Below are 25,789 nucleotides of genomic sequence, written 5' to 3' on the forward strand. Positions count from 1 at the left end.
TTTCCCCTTATAAAGTCATCATATTTTGTACATTTTAAAGCATGTATACATCTTGAGTACTTTTGCCTTATAGAAAGGTAAAATATTTTCTCTGTGTTGGAAAGATGTTGTGTGAGAGACTAAGAAGTTTTACACCGGAAAACATTCCAGGTAAAGTCAATAATGTTGTAAGTGACACTGGATTAAATTAATGGCTGCAAAGACTGTTGAGAAATTTTCTCTTAAGCCTATTCTTAATGAGAAAACTACATCAAAGAAATGGATAAGTAGAAAGTATTGAAGACCTTTAAAAGAACTAATCAAGATTATGGGGAAGATTTAAATACAATTAGGTCAACAGATTTCAAGATTAATTTCCTAATGAATTCTTCAGACCAGTTTTTAATGAAAACATGTTAGTTATGAAGAAATGGAAAGCATCGGACTGAAAAGTTATTTTTTTAAAAGCAGCAAGTAACAATGTTGACAATTATAACCAGGTAAATTCTTCAATCCTGTATGAAGTAATGAAACAAATCAGAAACACTTTTCAAAATGTATACTGTATAGCACTTTTAGCACCAAACATTACAAAGGAAGTGCACTGAATGAATTAAATCATGATTTTCATAACACGTGCATGTAGTTGAGGTCAGGACAGCTCAGTTCTATACTGTCAATTTCCAATTTACTTATAGAATTGCTGTTTTTTAGAATGTTTATGTGATCAATTAATTGCAATCTCAGACTGAAACGCTGCTCACAGTGATACATTCTTTACTTTAATGGAGCTTAGGTGCATGCTACTACTGCATATTGGTGTGCAACCTGCTCATAGCATAGCTTCAGCAATACTAAGGCCTACTTGCATATGCAAGATTTGATAGAACAGCTTCAGACATTATTTAAAATTCCAGTAAGCAGATAAGGTACAAGATACTTCATGGAACCCATGCTCATACATCTACCATGAATGGTAGTAATATTCTTACCACCATTAGGCAGAATGACAGTCTGGGGTAAAAGAACTCATCCTGGGGTAAAAGAACTCATCCTAAGGAAGTTTGACCATGCAAACTACCTCAGAGTTAGCTTTGCCACACATTTGCGGTAGACTGCAAGGAAATAATCATGTGGATGGCCTCACTTTAATACCCAAAGATTGTGTGGGGAGTTATACAAACTTCAAATTCAGCTTGTACAACTCACCCTTCACACATTACAGTAGACATACAACACCCTCATGTATCTGCTTGTTAGAACCTTCAATTTCATATAATGTTGCCCATAGAGAAAGCAGTTTAAGAGTACATAATTTACACAATGAGCCTGTTGTATGGAAGCACACATCATATTTTGATTCAACATACAACCTTCTCTCCTGGATCAAGCTCAGGGCAAACCAGCTTTTGAGTCTGTACAGTAGAAGCTGGCTGTGCAGAGCAGTCATACCCTTAACCTAGAGGCAGGGTGTCCCCCCCCACCCGTGTTTAAAAAGAAAATAAAGAAAAACAGATTTATAAAGAAGGGGACAGTTCATGTTTGAAGGTGTGAAGGCAGTACTTTGAAAATTTAAAAAAGAAGTCAGCTAGCCAGAAATATGGGGCCGGACAAAGCAGACAACTGAATCAGTGATCAATTCATTGACTGTCACTGGTAGAGAGAAACTAAACTCAAGTTGTTTAGGAAACAGCAACTTGTAATTTGCACACATACTTATATCCCACAAAACATATTAGTATTTCCATTGTTAAGACTATCTGAAGTAGAATTCCTTTACCAGGCCAAGCAACAACTATTGCTGGACCCTTGTGTTCAACTTCACATTATTAAAAAAAATTTACACATCAGTGGCCCCCCACAATATTTGGCAACATATAAAGTTTGTTTGCTTTTAATTTGTGTATATCTACAACATTCTCCAATCACATTTTAATTTTTTTATCAATAATCATTAAATAATTTTTAAATTATTTTTTTATTTTTAAATTTAAATTATTTTTAAATTATTATTAAATTAAATCCCAAACGTAAATTGAGGGCTATAGAATGCATGACACATTTACATTTTTTTTAGAATGCAAAAGACTCTACTCTGCAAATAATTGTATGTCTGGACAAGATTTAAACACAAAGTTTATGAAAATAAATTACTTTTCAAGTGTACATTTACTCATACACTTTAATATATATGGATATTCTTATAGGCATGAGCCTATTACCGTAGAGCTACTAATCAATCAAAAAATATGGCTTTTTATAGAGGGGTAAAGACCACTTGGAAGTTCAGAGGAATGACAACTGAAACAGGGGCTCTTGCAAACTATAGTTGCAATAATGTGTTTTTGGGGTGTGTGTTTTTTAAACAGAACCACCACCTTTAACATCCTGTGCACATAAGCTACCTGTGGCAAGACGCTGTCCCTATAAATGTAGATGCAGCGGTGGAGAATTCTATGCCTGGTTTTATGCATTACTTATCTTAGTGGCATCCAATGTAACTGATCATTTGACAGCGACAGAAGTAATGAGCAGTTCCCAAACAAAATACAGCATGTGACTACAGTATTGTTCGGACTACACAAGCATTAGACAGTAGCAGTAGTAAATAAATAATTAACACAGGACTAAAAAAAACTCCCCTCTGTAACCATTTGCTACAAGTTCCCTTGCTATAAAAATGCAAGCATTTCAAGCAAATACAATGTAAAATGTGTGACGTTTTCTCTTGGATGTGTTCCTTATTATTCCACACCTCCTTCTTTGCTGACTAGCATTTTATGCTGGGGAAGACACTGAAAGAGATTCAGCATGGTATAGAGGTTAAAGTGTCGGAGTAGGACCAGGGAAACCCAGTTTCGAATCCTTATTCGCACCATGGACGCTTGCTGGGTGACCTTGGGCCAGTCACACACTCTCAGCCCTGACCCTGGCTAGTATTTGGATGGGAGACCTCCAAGGAATACCAAGGTCCTGACGTGGAGGCAGGTAATGGCAAACCACCTCCAAATGTCTCTTGCCTTGAAAACCCTACAGGGTCGCCATAAATCAGCTGTGACTTGATGGCCAAAAAAAAAAAAAAAAGACATTGGAAGGCAGGCAAGTTCTAGCAATTACTCTTTAAAACAACCTAAACATGACAGTCTAGTTACAGGAATGCCCCCAGACAACAAATTGTTCTCAATTATAACTCCACTGGACTTGAATGAGGCTTTTCTAGTTTTCTGCAATGATAAGCTTCACTTTTGTAGCTCTTTAATAAAAAAAATTAATTGTTCAATGATATAAATCTCACAGAAACCAGTGCAATCCCAAGAATACTTTCCTGGGAATAAGCCCCAGGGCATAGACTTCAGTAGGATTTTGAGGTGGTCTATTTAGGATTGCACTTCAAAACATTTTCTTGGTAACAGCCAGTCTTGCATCACTTTCCTACCCACAACTCTATTACTGCATCTTTGAGTAGCTCTAATTTATGCAGGCCACCCAGAACCTTGCCTGAGTATCTTAATAAGCATTCCTCGATGTGATCATCCTTTCTTTTATCCAAATAGCCCAGTCCAATCTAGTGCATAGTGTTGTCTTAAAAACAAATTCCTACAGGTAATGAAGAAGGGGTTATGGATCCTTAGGGTTGTCAGATCCGGGTTGGGAAATACCTGGAGAATACCTGGGGGTGGAGCCTGAGGAGGGTGGGGTTTGGAGAGGGGGGGTCTTCAATGCCTAGAATCCAATTGCCAAAGCGGCCATTTTCTCCAGGGGAACTGATTTCTATCACCTGGAGATCAGTTGCAATAGCGGGAGATCTCCAGCCACTACCTGGAGGTCGGCAAACCTATGGATCCCATGACTGCTTCTTCCTGTTAACAGAACCATCTTAATGCATCCGTCTAGAGCAGGGGTTCCCAACCTGGTGCTCATGAGTGCCACGGTGCCTGCCAACACCCTTCCTGGTACCTGCCAAGTGTTTTTAGAAAGTGGGCTTTTGCCCAGCAAGGCTTCTAATTGGCCATTAGAAATTTGATTGGCTGTGCAGATTTTTAAAAATGTTGCTTTGGCAGCAGCTGTACCAACACAACGATCTTCACTTTGTGACTGATAAGCTGCAGCAGCCATTTTGTGATTGGCTCCACCTCCTGTGGCAGCCATTTTGTGACTACGCCCACCATGCTGTCAGAAATTCTTCAACCCATTTTTCTTAAACAGGAGTTCATGGGGCACCAAAAAGAGAGTGGTGGCAAAAAATCAGTACATTTTTGGAACATGATCCCACAAAGACAGTAGTGATACAAAGTTTAAGAATAACAAAATGCATAGGTTTCACATCTTTTTTGGAATCTTTTGTCTTTGACTTAAATTGCTAACCCAATAAAAGCGTAGTACAAATATTTACAACCCGCCAGTCTTCTTTTCAGTCTGTTGCCAGCCAAACTGAAATAGCACCCTGTATCTGTGCTAGTGTGGAGTTCAACTCAAAATTCATTTCAGTTATTTCATCTTCCAGGTTATGCATTTTCCCCAGTGTACATTAACGAGAGGTTCCAGCCCCATCCTAGACACTGCAGGAGTTATATAGACGAGGAAATTAGACTGCAGGCTTGAAATATGCCCACAGCTGTATATCCCAGCAGATGCTTCTCTCAAGTTTTTCCAGCAGTTTTCCCCCCCTCAATCATGAGACCACACAGGTTGACTGTTTGGTTCTTTCCCCTGTACGGGAGCTTAGACTCATTCTACCTGCAGCAGAAAAATAAAATAATAATAATTAAAAGCTTCTTCAAAAAGATTTCAGTCATGCTTTTAAAAATGAGACACATTTAGCCATGCCCTGCAGGAGTCTCACTTTTTACTTCTGCAAATCATATGATACCCGCCCACACAATCACAGACAAAAAAGCAAACACCAGAAACACTTCTACAAGTGAGCCTCCTTCTCAACCTATTCAGATGTTACTAAGCAGCCCTCCTGAGCATTCATGATCTTCATTCCTCCTGTTTTCATAGTTCGGGTAAATACTACTATGTGGTCGAACCCTAATTTGCTCCACAACTTCATTTAAATAGTTCCCTTTAGGCTTATTAGAGCACACTGGTACACGCAGACTTGTCTATGCTCAAATACTGTGTTTTAGTTTGACAGCCCCAGCAATGGGCAAAGATCTACCTTTCAGTACTTGGAACAACTGGGCTGAGGACCAGGCAAATCTTTTAATTTTAGATCTATATGTACATTTCCATTTCTGAAAGACAGTATAGTTTTTTTCATTGTGTGTGTGTGTGTGTGTGTAAAGTGCCGTCAAGTCGCAGCTGACTTATGGCGACCCCTTATGGGGTTTTCAAGGCAAGAGACTAACAGAGGTGGTTTGCCAGTGCCTTCCTCTGTATAGCAACCCTGGACTTCCTTGGTGGTCTCCCATCCAAATACTAACCAGGGCTGACCCTGCTTCGCTTCTGAGATCTGACGGGATCAGGCTAGCCTGGGCCATCTAGGTCAGGGCTTTGTACATAAAGACAATCTTCTGCCTACAGAAGACTCTGCAAACCCTCACTTCGGACTAGATAACCTGGAAAAGGCAAGGAGATATTTCAGAATACGAAATAACAGATGTTAGCTGACTGGAATCAAATACAGGCTGTCATCCTAAGGGGAAACTTGGTTCTGTTGTTTTCTAGTTTTGTCACTAGGGGATGCTACATGTCCTGTGATGAAGTTATCAAAAATGTTAAATCATATTCTCTTCTGAGAAACGAAATCAAAGCATTTGAAACCGGTGGATGCCTTATGTTGTAAAGATGACTATTCAAAAGGAATCCACCCATCTCCAATGGCCTCAAAATGCACCAATTACAATGTAAATAAATTGTTCCAGTGAGTATTTTTGAGCGTCAGAACAGTAAGGTAACAAGATCTTTTAAAATCCCAGGCCATTGACTTTATCTTAACATGCCAGTCTTGCCATTTCCATTCTTCAGCAGTTGGGAAATGCCCCTTCCAATCTCCGTGGAAATTCCAGTCAGATGAAATCTCTAGTCCTTTGCCCACATCCCTCTTCTGTTCCCTCTGTACTTAACTTAACTGAATTATAGGTAAGGCATGAGGGTGGGGGCAATCTGTATAAGATATATTGAAGATTTTCCCTCTTCAGTTTTAGCAAAAAATATTAATTGATCTAGTGGTTTATATTTCAAAATGTATACACTTCCAGAATTCAAGTGTTCTTTACCCCAAAAAACATGTTTTAATTTAAGAAAAATAAATGTATAAGGGGTTTAAGTTTTTAAAGAAAAAACCCCCGAAAGCCCAGTTGCCCCCACATCATGCAGACTCCCACTGTACTGACGCTTTTGATTGGCTCCTTCTCAACTCTTCAAATGATCTCTAGCTCTGGTAGGACAAGAAGAAACTCCTTTTGTGCTCTAGATAATTCTTCCATGAGTTGTGTTGATTTTGAATCTCTCTGTTTTGCCTTAATTGGTCACTGTCAGAGATAAGGCGAACAGTCCACAGATTGAATTTAAAAAGTAATTGCAGTTTGCAGTCATTAAAAGCTGGCAAAAAAACCATTCAGTAAAGGGACTAAACAGTGGCAACATGTACTTCAGCTGCCAGTAAGTGTTTCTACTGAAAGAGGAAGTAAAAGCTGCAGCAGTGAGGGGGTCCAAAAGGCCTCTTACTCACAAATGCAGACTCTGTTTAGCCAGGCTGTATTTGTGGCTGCCACCGAAATCTCTGCTGTGCCCAGATGGCTTAGAAAAGAGGCAAGGTAGTCCTCATTTGTGGTGAGCAAGGGAAAACATAAGAGTCTCCTGCTACTTCATCTTCCCCAAGCAATACAACTAAACTATGATCAGGAAAATCTGTGTACTGATGAGTGTCCTGCTCACCAGAAAAGTAGGAACTCTCACCCTCGGCAAACTCTGAGTTGATTTGGGGATGTCTGCTCTTTCAGCCTCCATCACATGAACAAAAATATTTGCCATTAACAGGGTGAGTAAAGAGGGCAGAATTCTACCCTTCACATTTTTAATTTGGTGCAAAAAACCCCACCAGATTAAATACATCAAGCAGTTTAATTAGAGATTGAAATAATACCAAAGGAGTCTATTTAGATATCAGTTGGTTATCTGGGGATGCATCTTGAACACAGATACCTCCCATGACTATAAGACTTAGTAAAGCTATTTGAGAAGAGACATAGATTCTCAGTCTTAATACTTCTGAATCGCACTCATGCAATTCAGAATGACAGCCTGCTTCCTCCCTGGAACTGAAATGCCTGTTAATTGAACCTATTTATGAAAGGGAGGGAAGTGTAAATATCCCTCAGACTCTGTGACACTGTCACCTAAAAAAGCTTCCAGGTGAGGCTGCACAAGAAGTGTCAGGCTTCAAGATTATGCTCAAATTTGAGATGGATGCCTTCCTTCCACTCTGCCCTTTCAATGCAGATGAGGAAAGGAGATTATGGGATCACAACCATGCATTGGTGCTAGTACACAGGAAAACTTAGGGAACAACAGAGGACAAACCACAGAAGGGTAGGTGAACTGACTGGTAGAAGCAAAATCTCCAGGGAGATTTACCTGAGGTGTTGCCACTGCTACGAACACTAAAAGCAGCTTGGCCCTCTGGTGCCGTCACAATCACAAAGTCGTCTCCTGTTAGAGTCTCACTGGTAACAGAATTTGCATCGGCATTCAACTGTGGCAGACGCTTGGCCCTTTTGAAAAGTCCAGTGCCAAATCTCTTACCCTGCTTGGAACTGGTCTCCCCATTGGCGACATCATCCTTCCTGCAGTCACGAATGGTTTCTCTGGATTTGGATTTATTTTTCATGTCCCGATGAAACCGGGAAACTTGCTTCTGAGGACTCTGGTTTACTCTGCTCAGATCCTCAAGTGGAGGGTCAATTTCCGGCAGCACCTGCTCTACTGAAATAAGATTATCTAGAAAAATACGCAAACGTCTCTTTGACTCACTTTCTTCTTCCCTCTCCTGTGGATTCCCTTGTGACTCCTGCATCTGGCGGGAAGCCCAGCGCATCATTTCCCCTGGGGGAACCCCTGCCACTAATCCATACTTTGGGTTGATGATCTTCCGGGCCACAGTGGAAGAGGAAAACCCCAATTTTCCAGAATCTTGACGGAAAGGGCATGGAATGTTCAGCTCCTTGTAGAGATTTATCTCCTCTGAAATGGCATAGAGCTCACGAAATTCAATATCAAACATTTCCACATTCTGTCCCGACAAGAACAAAATAATGTTTCTGTCTATGTGGGATGAGGTCCACGTGAAACTGCGAAACAAAGAAGATTCTGTTACAGCCTAGATGTAAATCAGAAAATGATACTTTTTCAAATCCAAGCTCTTATTATTCAGGAATGCACACCACAGTAGCCAGAGACTGCATTTATACACCAAGTACTCCATGAGATGGGTGGTTATTTCTACAATAATGCTGTGGTGGAGGTAGGGAAAGAGCACAACATTTCAATATTTATCATGCCCTTTTATTGGGCATCCTATTAAATCCTTCATATGGATGTCCCTTCTCAACCTATAGTCAGTAGCAGCTGAATTGGCAGGCCATCTATATCGGGGTGTCAAACATAAGGCCTGCAGGCTGGATCTGGTCCCTTCAGAGTTCTTAGCCACTCCCCCCCAACTCTCAATCTGGGCTGGTGAGGCATGGCCCAGCCCAACCTAGTGATATTTATGTCATATCCGGCCCTTGTAATGATTGAGTTTGCTACATATGGACAGCACTAGGTCCCTTCATCTTAACAAACCCCATTCAGATTAGGGGCTCCACAGAGGCAGCTTCTTGCAAGCTTCGCATCTCTACATCTATATACTAATAGCCAAGTTGATCAAATCTGAGGATACAAATCCAGTGACTGGAACTGTGAACGGCCAAGGCAGATCTTTCTACAAACCTGAAAAAGCCCCATGTTTGCAGAAAAATATGAAAAAAAAGATATATTGAGGGTTTGAAAAACCCCAAAATGATAAAAGGAGTGCCTGTGGCTTTGAGAAACTGATTCTCTCAGCAAGTGTTGCTAGGCAACCACAGCATTCTAGGCTTGCAGTTTCTCTGAGTAAAAGGCAGGGGGATGGGGCAAGGCCCTTTCCAGGGCTGCTTTGGCCTTTGAAGGAGAACTCATTCGAGCTATGCTTGGGACTAGGGTTGCCAGTTCCAGGTTGGGAAATTCCTGGAGATTTTGGTGTGCAATCTAGGGAGAATGAGATTTGGGGAGGGACCTCAGCCAGGTATAATGTCATAGAGTCCACCCTCCAAAGCAGCCATTTTCTCCAGGGGGACAGATCACTGTCTTCTGGAGATCAGTTGCAATTCCAGGAGACCTCCAGGCCCCACCTCGAGGCTGGCAAGCTCAGGCCTGGCAGCAACCACTAGGTGACTTGATAATAGCCAGTTTGCAAGATTCAATTAGGTCTAGTTGCTTGCTACTGTTCAAGAGCAGGCACCCTATGAAAGCCAGTGTGGTGCAGTGGTAAGAACGTCAGAGTAATGTCTGGGGGACCCAGGTTCAAATTCCCATCTGGCTGCAGAAGCTCACTGGGTGATTTTGGGCCAGTCACATACTTTCGGCCTAACCTACCTCACAGGGTTGTTGTGAAGATAAAAGGAAAAGAGGATATGGGAGCTGCCAGGAGGAGGGAAAGAGAAAACAGTGCAGGGATGATGATACAGCAGAAAGTGATGTGCTTCCCTACAAGTGCTTGAGGATTCCCTACCATGCAAGTGAGCTTTGCCTAACAGCCAGCACTACAAAACTGCACCATAGTTTTCCTAGGTAGAGGCTGCTGGGGGCAGAGAGGGAAAGCTGAAGACAAAGGGACAGATAAATGTAGGCTGGCTACTAGTGGGAAGGAGAGAAGGAAGCACGAAAAGGGAGAAAATATGGGGGTTTTCAGGAAAAGGAAAGAGGAAATAGCGTGGGAGGGTGAAATGAGATGCCTCCCACAAGTCTTTGTGGGTTCCCGTTTGTAGTATATTATTTCTGACAAGGGAGAGGCTGTACTCCTCCCTGCTACTAACACATAGGATCTGTGTCTTTTTTGCAACCGTCATTCTGAAGACTCAGCTCGTCAGCAGTGTTAACATTCTATAGTAAAACACATGCTTGGCAAGTAAAAATGTCCCAGATTCTATATGTCTTACACCTCCAGAGATCTTACACAGGAAGGCTAGGAAAAACTAGTCTACGGTCATTTATGCATGGGAGTTTTACCTGAGGTTTGTTGCTCACTGTGGACCCACACTTTCCTGTTGGGAATCTATGCACCAGCAGTCTCCAAGCGCAAATCAAGTCCCGCCCCTTTAAACGCTGCTTTGTAATTGGCTTACTTGTAGTGCTTACCGTGAGAGAAACCCCCCCCCCAACCCAATTGCTACATAAAAAAGCATTTTAAGAACCAAAAAAAGGAGCAATCTGAAAGAAGGAGGGGGGAGAGAAATCCAAGCCTCGGTTTTAAAAAGCTTCTCTTCTGCCCAGAAAGAGCTCTGAGGAAGCAGGTAGTATTTGAATCCCTGCCTCTGGACATGCTTGTTTGCAATTGGCTGTGAGCAAAACCAAGCTTGCGTGTCCCACACTTTGCCTTACGCATGGGGATTTCACATGGACTTTGCTCGGGGAAGATGGAAGAGTCGGGTTAACAGAGGAATGGGAAGACTTGGACATTGCAAGGGCTGGGCATGAGGTCATCTCTAATGGACAGAAAACCCGTGCATAACTCCAAGGAACAACCGATTCAGGCCAGGGGTGAACATGAGTGAAAGAACCCATGCATAAACGACCTACATCTTGGAAAGCGCTGCAGGTTAGAATACAGTTCTGGGCTAGAGGGCCAAATAGTCCAATATATCATAAGGGAGAGCTTCATAATAATGGATTATACTAACTTAGTAAAAATCAGGAGTTTTGTGCCCCACGGTTACCAGAATGGTCATTCCTGAGTGAGAAACTGACCTGTAGGAACCAGTGATGACTTTTTCACCATCCACCATCAAGAACCGGGATGCCAAATTGCCTTTGATCTTCCCTGATGGCATATGGTACCCAACTCCTGTCACAGAGCGTACACGGATATTCTGACAAGAAAAGATACAGTAGGTGATACACAAAGGAAGTCTTAATTGTCCAGATTTTCATTACCTTGCCGTCTCCCATTTTAAGGATAGCTTCATCATATTCAGTTCTCATAACCTTGATGCTGCATTTATCCAGCTGTTGTTCCCTTACCCTGCTTTGCAATCAGCTTCCCACATGCTAGGACTGCTGGTGAGGAGAGCAGACAGTTTCTCCTGTTTCTGGCATCAAGATGTATTTAGAAGCATAGCAGCAACTAACACACAAATACTAGACGTGAAAACAACAAAAAAGATACTCTTACACGTGCCTGGTAAGGCAGTTGTCTGCTGAGAGACGATAGAAGCCCAACCCCCACTTACTAGGAATACTGTGTAGTATAAGGAAAGTTCTCTGTACCATAACAAAAGTTTATTCTCATGAATCTTCTGTAGTATTGATCTCCACTTACCTTCTTTTCCCACCCATTCTATTTTGATATTTTTTAACCCTAGTATGTAGTGCAAGGTCCACAGGTAACAAGCAGATGCCGATTCTGTTGTTTAGTTAGCCAGTAAAAGGTAAAGGTAAAGGTCCCCTGTGCAAGCACCGGGTCATTCCTGACCCATGGGGTGACGTCACATCCCAACGTTTCCAAGGCAGACTTTGTTTGCGGGGTGGTTTGCCAGTGCCTTCCCCAGTCATCTTCCCTTTACCCCCAGCAAGCTGGGTACTCATTTCACCGACCTCGGAAGGATGGAAGGCTGAGTCAACCTTGAGCCGGCTACCTGAAACCAACTTCCGTTGGGATTGAACTCAGGTCGTGAGAGCAGAGCTTTTGACTGCAGTACTGCAGCTTACCACTCTGCGCCACGGGGCTCCTGCGCCAGTACGGTAAGTTATTCACATTCTTTATTAGGAAGCACAGGAGCTTAAGAAAATGTTTCCTTACCAAACAAAGGAACATGCAACAGAATTTAGATATTTGACTTTTGTCGCTAAATTTTTAATTTTTTTCCTTCTTTTGAAAAACAAACAAACTGGATTTATGTTTCATTGATGTAAGAAGACAGCTATCATACACAGGATAAAATGAACCATTAAGCTCAACATTCTATAGGATAGGGCCATGCTACATTTTAGCTGCTAGTATGGTTTGGTTATGTCTTTTGTTTTAAATTTCCTGACTCTTCTGCTGCCTCCAGAGAGTTAAAAACATGCTTCCATAAAATACATTATCGGAACTGTATTTGAGATGGAAGGGGGAAGAGACAAAATAATTCAAGGTTTTGATGAATGAAAAGAAGCATGTGATCTACCACTGAGTTATGGCTGTCATCAGCACAGTTCACCACGCTCCATGGAAGATGAAATAAGAGGATAAGAATCTACAATCGGAACACACTAAAACGGATAGAATCCAGCTATTGCAAAGATTTCTTCTGCCTTATACTGCATGTCTTGACACGGTTTGGATAAAGTTCGCACAGGATTGTCCAGCTAATATCAGGACTAACTTGGGCCTGTGCTCGTGCAGGAAGTTATCAGGTTTCATAGAATAGAATCGTAGAGTTGGAAGGGACCACCAGGATCATCTAGTCCAACCCCCTGCACAATGCAGGAAACTCACAACTACCTCCCCCCACACCCCCAGTGATCCCCTACTCTATGCCCAGAAGATAGCCAAGATGCCCTCCCTCTCATGAACTCCCTAAAGTCATAGAATCAGAATTGCTGACAGATGGCCATCTAGCCTCTGCTTAAAAACCTCCAGGGAAGGAGAGCTTACCACCTCCCGAGAAGCCTGTTCCACTGAGGAACTGCTCTGTTAGAAAATTCTTCCTAATGTCTAAACGGAAACACTTTTGATTTAATTTCAACCCGTTGGTTCTGGTCCGACCTTCTGGGGCAACAGAAAACAGCTCGGCACCATCCTCTATGTGACAGCCCTTCAAGTACTTGAAGATGGTTATCATATCACCTCTCAGTCTTCTCCTCTTCAGGCTAAACATACCCAGCTCCTTCAACCTTTCCTCATAGGACTTGGTCTTCAGACCCCCTCACCATCTTTGTTTCCCTCCTCTGGATCCATTCCAGCTTGTCTACATCCTTCTTAAATTGTGGTGCCCAAAACTGAACACAATACTCTAGGTGAAGTCTAACCAGAGCAGAGTAAAGCGATACCATCACTTCGTGTGATCTGGACACTATACTTCTGTTGATACAGCCCAAGATCGCATTTGCCTTTTTAGCTACTGCATCACACTGCTGACTCATATTCAGTGTTTGGTCTACTAAGACCCCAAGATCCTTTTTGCACACACTACTGCTAAGACAAGTGTCCCTCATCCTATAATTATGCATTTGATTTTTCGCACCTAAATGAAGAACTTTACATTTATCTTTGTAGAAGTGCATTTTATTAGTTTTAGCCCAATTCTCCAAACTGTCAAGATCATCCTGTATCCTGGCTTTGTCTTCTACCATATCTGCTACCTCTCCTAATTTAGTATCATCTGCAAATTTAATAAGCATCCCCTCTATTCCTTTGTCCAAATTATTTATAAAGATGTTGAACAACACAGGGCCTAAGACAGATCCCTGAGGTACCCCACTAGTCACTCCTCTTTAAGTGGATGAGGAACCACTAAGTGGAACCATTAACAAGCATTCTTTGGGTGCTATCTGTCAATCAGTTACAGATCCCCCTAACAATAATAGGATCTAAACCACATTTCCCAACAGTGAGAGCACACAACATGTGAGCAGTTAACTTTATGACCTCATCAGCAACAATTTACATGATTATTCCAAAATGTATTCCAAAATGTACATGATTGTTCCAAAATGTATGATTGTTCCAAAATGTATGATTGTTGTAACAGGGTACCTGGAAGTTAACAGCTCAAATATTATGTCAGAACTGGTTGCTTGCCTGTAAAAACTGCCCTGAAGTAATATGAGAACTCCTTTACGTTTGGAAAATAAACCATTAAAGTGATGTTCCCAGCCCGAGGAGGGCAATCACATCTAAACAATCTGCAAATATTAGTTTTCATTAAGTACAACAGTCCATAGCCAACCATACAGTTTTAAAGACTTCAGGTCACTTAAGTTATCTTAAGGAAGTAGTGATTTCCATCAATTTCCTACCTCCCATTGCAGCTCAGACCCCCCTAAAATGTTGCTCCTGACCCCAGGAATGGCATAAGGGGGCAAAATGAAGGTCTGCAGTGGGCAGGGGAATTGGAGGAAGTTTAATTCCATCCAACCTTTAAGAAAACTTGTGCAGTTAACTATTCAGAATGTGTGTCTGGACACAGTCCAGTGTTTCTTGGATCCTTTAGAAACCAAGAAACCAATAAAATAATTTATTTGACTGAAACCATGAGATATGAAATAACATCATGGCTTAGAATTATTCATGCCTTGGTTGGTTTACATTAAGCTTCCATCTTTGAATTGAGGGTTTTGATGCACAACTTGGTTACGCCCTGAACTACGGTGGGTCACACCAACAATGCTATTACTATTTTCTGTTCTTATTAAGAGTAAAAGATGGGAGAGGAGGACATAAAGTGGGAAGAGGGAGCGAGAGAAATGCAATAAAATACAAAATGGGTTTCTGCATTACAGACTGTTGGAAAATGGTAATATATCTGTGCCTTGATACCTTTCAAGAGTCATTACAACAACAGAGTGCACAAAATCATACCCGTATCTGGAAATCACTGAGCTCCATGCCTTTGCACATCTCCAGAAAGAACTTGGAGCCTTCTTCATCCAAGATAATATAGACTGGGATCCGACGCTTGTATGCTGCATCAACAATATCTTGGAAGACATCCCTGTCTGTGAATTGGTCCATAACTACTGCAATGAGCTGGAAATGGACAGAAGAGAACAGTCATTTCAACAGAACCAAGCTGCTGTGGTCAAAAGCAGTATCGCTATGAAACACAGGTTTATGCATTCAGGTCAGGCGGATACATAATACATATTCATGATACACTTAACTGTAAGAAACATTAGTGTATTCAAGACAGCATTAATTCTTAGCATGACTCTTGCTTGTCTGTACTGACTAAAAAGTTCCTGCTGAAGACTATCCTGAGGTTTACATTGAGCACTTGGTATTAAGATGCCCAGAGAACACCACAATCATTTTTCACTCTTTGGCAGTCTACAACCTCCAGGCTTGTGATGTAATGAAGAAGAAAAGTTGGTTTTTATATGCCAACTTTACCACTTAAGGGAGATTCAAACCAGCTTACAATCACCTTCCCTTCCCCACAACAGACACCCTGTGAGCTAGGTGGGGCTGACAGAGCTCTAACAAAGCTGTAACTTGCCCAAGGTCACCCAGCTGGCTTCATGTGTAAGAGTGGGGGAAACAAACCCAGTTCTCCAGATCAGAGTCCACTGCTCCAATCTATACTGATGTGTGCATGTGTTTCTGTGTAAGGTGTTTGAACAAACTGACATTAAACCATCTAATGATAAACATTCAGCTCATAGGCAGGATTTAGCCAAAATACAATTTTTAACTTTAAAAAGTTAAAGCACTGATGCAGATATTCAAATGTTAGCCATGCTTTTGGCTAGACTGACATAATTTCCTTCTCCTGAATTATAAACTTAAAAAACCTGCCTGAATCAAGACTTGCAGTGTTACCAGTCCTGATGGAATGCAACTACTTGGACTTGTTAAATATTCCCCTATTGCAGGCAGGACCATACATGCAGAAAAAAGGGCTAGCAAGAACAAATGTGTGTGTGGGGGGGTTCTTTAAAGCTAGAGGCAAATAATTTGTGCTACCACAAAACTCTCCATATCAGACAAACTCATCATCTTGCAGAATGGTAGAGTCCAGACACCACCTTAATATATACATTCTTTCTTTCTTTGCTCTGTGGTCTCAATGTATGCTGCACCACTTGAAAATGAAATAGCCATGAATTAAGCCACTGTACGACATTGATGACCTCTGCCTCAGTTGCCCCAAACTTGCCCAGATTAAAGGTTGCTTGTAAGTGGTCACAGGTTTGAAAATACCATCAAGATATGAGTCAGTCTACATAAACCCTGTGATCTGTATTCACTTAAAACAGCACAACAAATCTCTCAGTGCCCACGTACAGCAGCAAAGAAGAGCCCAAGGGTTTTATCACGTGAGCACAGTATTAAACTACCTAATGACTCTCTTAAATGCACGGACCTTTGGGCTTTGAAGATTCCCCATTTTCCAAGTCAGCAAAAATAATAATAATTAAAATTAAGTAAATCAGTAATCTCAGCTGCTGAAACATGCAATACCTAATTTATCATTAGTCTAACTCTTCAGATGGGGGGCGGGCGAGTGAAGGCCATAACATTATAATGGAAAACTACATGTACAGATATTCCCATCTCCATTGCCCAGGGGGGGAGAGAAGGTGGCAAAGAAATAATGTGAGGGGTGGAGCAAAGAGAGAAATGAAGTGTTTCCAAATAACCTTAATGTGGCTGGCAACCTTTGTGGTATCTACCCTCATCCTAATAGTTATACCACATCTGAGTCATTATGAGCTCAAGACTACCTAGGTTGCAGGCACAGATACCAGACTATGACTCGGAAGAGTAAAAAACTACATTCCAAGTGTTCTTGGAAACTTTTACTTTTAAATCATTATATGCGCATACTGGCAAACAACAGTACGATCGGCTTCAGCATACTGTGTTCAATGCTCTGTCTAGCATATAAAATTGTCACTCTGAGTAATTTTTACAGAAGATGTCTATTTTGATTACTAGTAAAGTTACAGGACACAGAGAAAGGTTTCACTGAACACCAGTTTAATGGCACAAAATTTAATCAGTTCAGAATTAATGGAAAGGAACTCCTTTCATGAATTTTACTGGCTTTGTAACATTTCTGAGAAGCACCGGCAGTGTCTAGGGAAGAGACTACCCCCCTAGTCTCATACTGAACATTAGAAGCTTGTCTAAGTTGGTTCCTGACAACTAAGTGGGCCAGCAGGAGTTGCAGCACCACACTTTTCTGTATGGCAAAAACTGGAAGTATTGGAACAGCGCTACCAATGCCTAAAACGAAAGCCATCTTTAAAGATGTCTAAATGACAGATGCTACTCAGTGGGCATAAGCAAAGATCAAAAGGTGAGTGAGGATACCCAACATACCCAAGTTGCTTTCCCTGGGATAACACAATTATGCTTTTGAACACAGTGTGACAAACAGATCAAGACTGTATGATGCTTGGAAGAACATGTGACAGAATAATTTTCAGTAACATTTTCCCACGGTTTTGGTTGTTGTCCTTGAAAACACTTAAAAATGAATGAAAAACCATGGAACACTTACATCTTATATTTTACTGTATTCAGACAGATATGGGGGGAAGCATTTAAAACATTCAGTATAGACTGGACAATACTGGAGAATAATGGCTAACGTTTAAAGACATTTAAAACACCTGTGGTGCATGACCGTTGCTTCTCTATCTTTACCATGAGCAATACTGGAGAATAGTGGCTAACATATAATACCTGAAAGACATTTTAAAAACTCCAGATTGGTAAAGATAGAGAAGCATCTGTCATGCAATCATAGTACTTGCTGATTCCAAGTATCTGAAGAGGTCAGCCCCTTTCAGAACTATCCGATCAGATGATTTTGCTCTGCTTCCTGTTTCAAACTGACAGAACTGGTCATCATGCTCTTCAGGAAATGCCACAAAGACTAAGTATTTGCTTTAAATACACTACCTATTTAAGTGCCATTATTTACTTGAAAATTAGTTCTATTGAAATATGTTTAGAAATGCACATTAGTCAGATTTCACTATGATGACATTACTTACACAGGTAAGTGTAGAAGATCACGTGGTTTTAACTTTATACAACAAATGAAAACAAGATTACATATATATCCAGAAAAGTGAATAGGACAGTAATTTCCAAGTGTATGTTTGCCTATTGGATCACACCTTTAAAATTCAGATAAATTAATCCCAAATAACTACCACTCCTAACTTTATAATAATCATGTAGTGAGAACAGAATTCCCACTATAACCATTGGTGTATATTACCACTCTTTAAACCATCCCAAATGACTGGTGTCGCTTCCACATGAGGGCGATTTTCTGTTCTGCTCTCATTGCAGCAACAGAGCCTCTCCTAGGATAAGCAGTGGAGATAAACCCTCATGCTTTCCTCCCCCCCCCCAACTGATGGGATTTCTGCTAGTTTTTCTAATTCAACAGTAGGCATATTGCTGCCCTGACCTGGATAGCCCAGGCTAGCTCGATCTCATCAGATCTCAGAAGCTAAGAAGGGTCAGCCCAGGAGACCACCAAGGAAGTCCAGGGCTGCTAAGCAGATATAGTCAATGGCAAACCCTCTCTGTTTGTCAGTTGCCTTGAAAACCCTACAGTCACCTTAAGTCAGTTGCAACTTGACAGCACTTTGTGCTCACACACAGGCATAGTGCTGGAGTAGGAAACTAAAGTGATAAATGTAGGATTGATAAAAAGTTCATTGGTGCTTGGGGTGGTGCCAGATATAACTGGAGCAGTGTAGAAATCAACACCTTTCCATCTGCACAGATCCCAAACCTGCTCTGAACATTATTTTTCCTGAAAAGAGCTACAAAAGTAGGTTTGGGAAAATGCAGTAAAGCCAGGGAAAGCCCAGAAAGTAGATTACTACGCAACAATGTTGTGAGGAAGCCCCTCCCAAAACCATAGCAGTTTGTGTGGGGGGAGAATGGTGTGGAGCAAAACCTCTGAATGGAAGCCACCTAGACCCTTTTCCCACATGGGTTGGTTGTCCAGGGATTTGCTTCCTCACCACATTGTAGTGAACTTGTGCATCTCTAGTTTCCCCAGTTTTTCTTCGACCTTTCTCAAACCTGAAATCTGTGAAGTTTTAAGAAAGATCACAGCAAAGTTGGACAGCTGCCATATGAATGGGAAAGTTTGAATTCTTTTGGTCCTGCCCACATGGCAGCAATATTCTTGCCCCTGCAGTGGCCATTTGCTCCTCCTGCAACCATTTGTGTGTTTTAAATCAGCAGCTGAATATTATTACAACAATCTGCATCAGATTACAATGTTTCAGCGGGGGGGGGGAAAGTAAGCCTCTAGCCCCTTTCATTGCAGACATATAAGGGGAAATGCATATCTCTGGAATAAAAGGGCTTTAAAGACTTTTTTAATGAAAGCTGACATTTCTGAACATCTGAAACACAGATTGTTATAACATTATATTATTTGAACTGCTAATGTTTCAGAAATGAAAAAGCCCTGAAAAACATCTGCCATGTGGAAGTCCCATTGCCACGGTGCCATATCAGCAGCCACAGCAGAAATGGGGAAATCATTCTGTTCTCCTGTGGAAAACACCTAGGATAGCCACTATCTAGAGAAGGTCTAAGAAATGGTTAAAGCAGTCTGCAGGGTACTCTTAAGGTGGCAGATGTGTCTTATCTTAAATTAGGCCCTGTTCTATTCCAAAGAGTTCCCTTAGCAGAACCCAACGTATATACAGTTATACTTCGAGCATGACAGCACTTATTTCGTTAGTGTTCAAAGCATACATTTCACATTTTAAACACTTAACCTTGTATGTGCTCTTGACCACTAATGATTTACAGCCTGAGCCAGGCTAGGTATATTAAATCTGAAGTAAATCACATCAAGTTCAATGTAGCAGGAAGTGTGCTTAAAACTGTACCCAAAGAAAAAAGAATGAAGACTGTAGTCTTTAACATGCATACACCACAATCCTAAATGTGTTGAGCATAACCTACATTGGGATTCTCCTGCTCAGACCCCAATGAAATTAATGGAAGCTGTGCAAGAGCTCAGTAGATTGTACTTATTAAACCAAACAGGCCCAAATTAAAACAATGGGTCGAAGGATTTCACGGTCAGAGTTCATTGGTTCTTGTGGGTTATCCGGGCTGTGTAACCGCGGTCTTGGTATTTTACCTTACCTTAATGGGCCTTACCTTCAAACAAATATATTTAGGGTAAGGGTAGAAGCATGTATCTAGTGACAGAATCCCATACGGAAGAAGAAAGTGTTCTCAGATGTGTCAAAATGTACGAGCGTTTTCAGAAATATACAGTGAAAATATACATAAAATAGTGTGAAAATATACAGGTCAATAGAAAAATGTGTTTGGACTTGTTCTGGGAAGCCGAGTCGTTCCAGATTAAGTCCTACCCATGTCGCTCCTTGGGGGCAAACCTTTAGAACAAGAAAAAGCCGAGCAGAAATGCTGACAGCCCTCTTTCCAGCAGTAGCAAAAATAAATAAATAAATCCAGAAGTTTGCTTAATGAAGCGGGAGCTTCCCTTAGCAAGGAGGCAGGTCCTCGGGAGCACTCAGGGCTGAAGCAGAGGGCTGCTTCCAGAAGTTCTTTCTCGGTGATCTGCTAGGTGTACTTTAAACTTCGCGCATGAAGCCAGGAGCCGATTTGGCAGGCTGGGACGGCCTGCCCATCAACCGCCGTGCCTTTTGCCTTTTGCAAGCGCGTTGCCACATCAGTCCCTGGCCTTGCCCCTTCACCCCCCCAGCACCCCCCACCCAGTATGAGAGGGCCCCCCGGAGACCCACCTTGTGCGCCTGCTGGATCATTTCGCGCGCCACCTCCTTGAGATGCGGCCCGCTCTCTTCCTTGCGCGGGTGCGTGAAGAGCGCCAAGCGGTTGAGCCCCCGGTAGAAAGCGTTGTGGGTCCAGCCCAGGTCCAGCGGCGGGACCTCCGTGTCGGAGCGGTCGGGCCAGTAGGCCAGCGACAGGGGCTTGCCCGAGGGTCCCGGGGGAGGGGCGCCGCCGCCGTCGGGGTGGGCGTCGTGGGCGCCCCAGCTGCCCCGCAAGGCCTGCCGCTCGCGGCTGGAGAGGAAGTCGCGCGCCTTGGCCGCCTTCAGCTGCTCCCTGTAGGCCGCCTCCCCGTGGCTCAGCAGGCTCTGCAGGGCCAGCCGCTGCTGCTCGCTGTAGTAGAACCGGGGGTGGCTCTCGGGCAGCCACTCGTTGGCGTGCGCGTCGTCCAGGCAGAGGAGCTGCGAGTCGGCCATGCTCCCTCCGCCGCCCCAACGCGCCCGACTGGCGAGTCAGAGGTGCCCACCTCACCTGCAGCAGGGAGGAGTCATCGCGCCCCGCCCCGCCCCGCCTCACCTCACCTGCCCGGGTCGAGGTGACGGCAGCCTCCCTCCTTCCCTCCGGCCGCCTTGCTTCCTTCCAGTGGCGGAAGCCACGCGTGCAGGCGCCCGTCGCCGTCCCCCACCTCCAGGAGTGGCCGGGGGGGGGGGTCAAGCGTGCAAAGGTTTTCGCTCTAGCAGGCCTTGGGAAAAGGCCGTCTTTTGACCACCGAGAACACCAAGGCCGTTTATGCCTGGGAGGTTTGGCCTCGGACGTGCCACTCTCTAGATCAGAGGTGCCCAAACTGCGCTCCAAGGAGCGCTCGGTGCTCCGCCAAACATCTCCCAGATCGGTTCTTGTAGGTTATCCGGGCTGTGGGACCGTGGTCTTGGTATTTTCTTTCCTGACGTTTCGCCAGCAGCTGTGGCAGGCATCGTCAGAGGAGTAACACGGAAGGACAGTGTCTCTCAGTGTCAAGGGCGTAGGAAGAGTAATATATAGTCAGAAAGGGGTTGGGTTGAGCTGAATCATTGTCCTGCAAAAAAGTATCAAACGTAATGTGCTAATCATTATTGTCCTTCAGTGTCACTCCTCTGAAGATGCCGGCCACGGCTGCTGGCGAAACGTCAGGAAAGAAAATACCAAGACCACGGTCACACAGCCCGGATAACCTACGAGAACCAATGAACTCTGACCGTGAAAGCCTTCGACAATATCTCCCAGATCTCCCAGTGCTCTGTGAAGAGGCTGGAAAGGAAAAGACGACTGTCGTTCGGTTTAGTAGATAGGTGCTAGGAGAAAAGTAGTGCTCCGTGATGAATTTCTCTCCTGAAAAAGGCTCTGTGACTCAAAACGTTTGGGGACCTCTGCTCTAGAAGCAAATTTTCCCCATCCGAATTTTCAAAACTCAACAATAAGCCCCCCATGCAGAGATTTGAGAACTCGGATGGGGAAAATGCGCATCCGGAGAGCAGCAAATCCAAGGCAAAACCTTCCATGCGTAAATGGCCCAAGTTTATTGTACCGTATTGTTTTACATTATAATCCAACATGGGATTGACACCAAAATATGAAAAGACTTAAACATATATATCCCTCTTTCCTCCTTAATCGGGGCTCAGAGGGGCTTATCCCATCCCCTCCTCGACTTTATCCACACAAAAAACAACCATCCTGTGAGGTAGGTTAGGTTGAGAGGCTTAGGGTCACTTGGGGGGTGGGCGGGGAGGTTTCATGGCAAAGGGAGGATTCGAACCCAGATCTTCCAGGTCCTAGTCTGATTCTGTAACTACTACATCTGGACAGCTTTCTAAGAAATATATCCAAGCGATATTGCAAAATGATATGGTAGAAATATAATTCATGTTTCATTTCTACCATTATGTTTTTGAAGTGTTGCACGGACTTTCACCATTTGGTGTAATTCTCATTATTTTTAATAGTCATGCCAGTCATGCTTTGTACATTAAGTGGCCATTCAGTTATTCGCCATTTGTTTTAGTGTGGCTCCAGTGAATCATTCTAAATTGTAAGGCATGGCTTCAGGTAAGATGTTGATGTAGTTAGCATAGAATGTTTAGACTACACACAAAAGAGCAATTTTTATGCCTGATTTTTTTTTTAAATTGCATCTAGTTTTTAAATTAAAAAAGCAGGGTTGAGAAAACCTTTGAGTTTGTATTATTGAAGCCAACATTCTGTTCATTATGTCATTCTTTTCTGAATTCTTTATAAGGAAGTTCGTAATGGCAAAAGGAGAGCCTGCGGGGTATAGTGGTTAAGGTGTTGGACTAGGACCTAGGAAACCCAGGTTCGAATCCCCACTCCTGCCATGGAAGCTTGCTGGGTGACCTTGGGCCAGTCACACACTTTCAGCCTTGACCCTGGCAAGTATTTGGGTGGGAAACCTCCAAGGAATACTAGGGTTGTGACACAGAGGCAGGCAATGGCAAACCACCTCCAAACATTTCTTGCCTTGAAAAACCCTACAGGGTCGCCATAAGTCAGCTGTGACTTGATGGCAAAAAAATGGCAGAAAACAAAATGCTTGGGGGCTCACAGGACCAAGTGTTACTTTACAGCGGGGAGGGACTGTGGCTCAGTGGTAGAGCATCTGCTTGGCATGCAGAAGGGCCCAGGTTCAATCCCCGGCATCTCCAGTTAAAGGGACTAGGGAAATAGGTGATGTGAAAGACCTCTACCTTAGACCCTGGAGAGCCGCTGTCGGTCTGAGTAGACAGTACTGACTTTGATGGACCAAGGGTCTGATTCAGTATAAGGCAGCTTCATGGCTTCCTCCCAGAAAAATGTGATTGGGTCTGAGTTTATGTTCCTGGTCTGGCTCCAAATATTTCCCCAAAATACTAAGAGGTTCCTGAGCACCGCACCTTACTGAAATCTTCCTCTACTCCCATTGAACAACTTTGAATCTCCTTCCTCCTCCAAATGCCTCCCACATATGTTCTGGTTAGTTGGCCCTAATTATCTCACTTTGCAGTGCCTTACAGGTTGTATACTAGATGAAAGATGCAGACACCTTATATTTAACATTTAATTGCAGTTGTGTTTGTCCCTAGTGTATGTGTCCCTCGCCAGCCTCTCCTGTGTAATTTAAGTCCCTAAATAGCCTGTCTCATGCTACATTCTTAGATAAATTCCCCTGTGGTGTTATTTTTTTCCTAGTAGCAATTTCTGCCACAAACTCTTGTTATAAAACTGGATGCGCTTGGCTCTGTCTGCAAAATCCTAATTTACTGCCTTTTTTTGTTTTTACAGCTAGTTGCCCGCTTCATGCCATCCACCTCCAATGCATCAATAAGCCTTCCGTGCTGAAGACCTGAGTAGAAGCTTGTGGGCATACCAGCTGAAAGGGAGCTCTGATGAAGAGGTGGGATTGCTCATGGTGAACAGGATGAGAGATGAATCTCCAGCTGACATTACAGAAGAGTGAGGTTAAGATCTTTTATCTCATACTGTGGGTGCAATTGAGAAGTTCTTAAAGGGCCTGACTTCATGTTATGTTTGGTGGCCTAGCGGCAAATTGGGGAGTGTCTTGAAGCCAGCTACTTACTGCAGCCCCCTACCCTGGCCACCCTTGGCATGCAGTTACCACCCCTGGACCCTTTTACTATGATGATCTTAGCATACAATGAAACATGTGGAGACCGTAGCTGGAATGGAAATGGCCACAACTTTATTGGTTACAGTATCTGGCATTGGCATTGCATGGGGTGGGACCCAAGGCATCGGCCTGACCTGCCTGCAGACCGATGCATCCTGCTTCTAGCCCCCCTGCTGGGAGAAGCCTCAGATGGCAGTATATGGGACCCACTTGGGCCGAAGCCTGCTGTGATGTCCCCTGCCACTTGGGGGGGGGGGCACCACCCTGACAGGCCGTGACTGGGCATGTCCCTATTCCAGGTCTCCCTTATTGGGCTTTCCCCCAAAACTGGATTCAGCCCCATGACATAACCGCCACAAGAGGCAGTGGGGGACCAGCCGTGACCCAGCTGACTCCTGCCAATGCCTACAGCTGCAACCAATCTTTTAGGCCATGCTGGATGTCATGTAGCCAAACATCCATCCCCCAAGAGTAAAGGAGACCTCTACCTGACACCCTGGAGAGCCGCTGCCAGTATGAGTAGACAGTACTGACTTCGATGGACCAAGGGTCTAATTCAGTATGAGGCAGCTACATGTGTTCATGTGAGGACCCTGCCTGGGTGGACAATGCCTCTAAGCGGCAGGAAATGTCAGTGTGGTGAATCACCAAGCCACTGCTGGCTACTGCCGCCTTGCCAAGGGCCACCATGGCTTTTTGTCTGGCCCTGTCCACTTTTTCCAGGTGGGCTAACCTGCCATGACCGCCTCTCCAGGAGTTCAACCCCAAAGCTGCTGATGTCGGCAACCTGCTGGAGATAGCCTGCCAAGCCAGTGTTCCCCCCAGGCCCACCCACCGGGGAGGGCCTCCTGGGCAGCAAGACCTGGGGTCCAGAAGCAATGTGAAGCCCCCCCCCACCTGGTGGCAAGCATCAGCTGGCTGCCCCAGAGCCAGGTATGCACTGAATGGCTCCTCTCCACAGACCCCTTGAGGGAGCCCCACAACAGGGGAGGTGGACCCCTCTGGCACTGCCCCCTCCCCAAGTGATCAATCTGATCTCTGAGTAAGCTGTGACAAAGAAGTAACTCATGACTCTGGAGGTGGGAGTGGCCCAGGGGTCTTCCACTCCAATCCCCTGCACAATGTGGGGAATTTCCGACCGCCTGGAAACCCCAGCTTGGGTTGAACTACCCAGTGACCTCTGCTCCATGCCCAGAGGAAGGTGAAAAACCTCCAGGACCTATGGCCAATCTGGCCTGGAGGAAAATTCCTTCCTGATCCCAAAATGGCAGTCGGCTCTACCCTGGGCATATGTGCAAGGACCACTACATGATCCATCCATCACCGGGACCCATACCGGCCCATAAAAGTTGCACACCTTACAGCCCAGTGCCAGAGGCTGTGCACGTAGGTCCGGACCCCTCTCTGCCCATGAGCTGAAACAAAAGGACAGGCTAACAGGTGCTTTCTTA

The 25,789-nt window shown here is 43.7% G+C and overlaps 1 protein-coding gene across 1 annotated transcript; it reads right to left on the minus strand.

The window, feature by feature from the left end:
• Window positions 1-4,564: 4,564 nt before the first annotated feature.
• On the minus strand, window positions 4,565-21,153 carry FAM83F (family with sequence similarity 83 member F). The gene is made up of 5 exons (XM_056847441.1): window positions 20,695-21,153; window positions 14,786-14,953; window positions 10,972-11,093; window positions 7,564-8,276; window positions 4,565-4,716 (listed from the first exon to the last, which is right to left on the minus strand). The coding sequence occupies exons 1-5, from the start codon at window positions 21,151-21,153 to the stop codon at window positions 4,652-4,654; spliced, it is 1,527 nt and encodes a 508-aa protein (XP_056703419.1). The 3' UTR covers window positions 4,565-4,651.
• Between the last annotated feature and the right edge of the window lie 4,636 nt (window positions 21,154-25,789).

Source organism: Euleptes europaea, chromosome 3 (genome assembly GCF_029931775.1).
Source record: "Euleptes europaea isolate rEulEur1 chromosome 3, rEulEur1.hap1, whole genome shotgun sequence".
NCBI lineage: Eukaryota > Metazoa > Chordata > Lepidosauria > Squamata > Sphaerodactylidae > Euleptes > Euleptes europaea.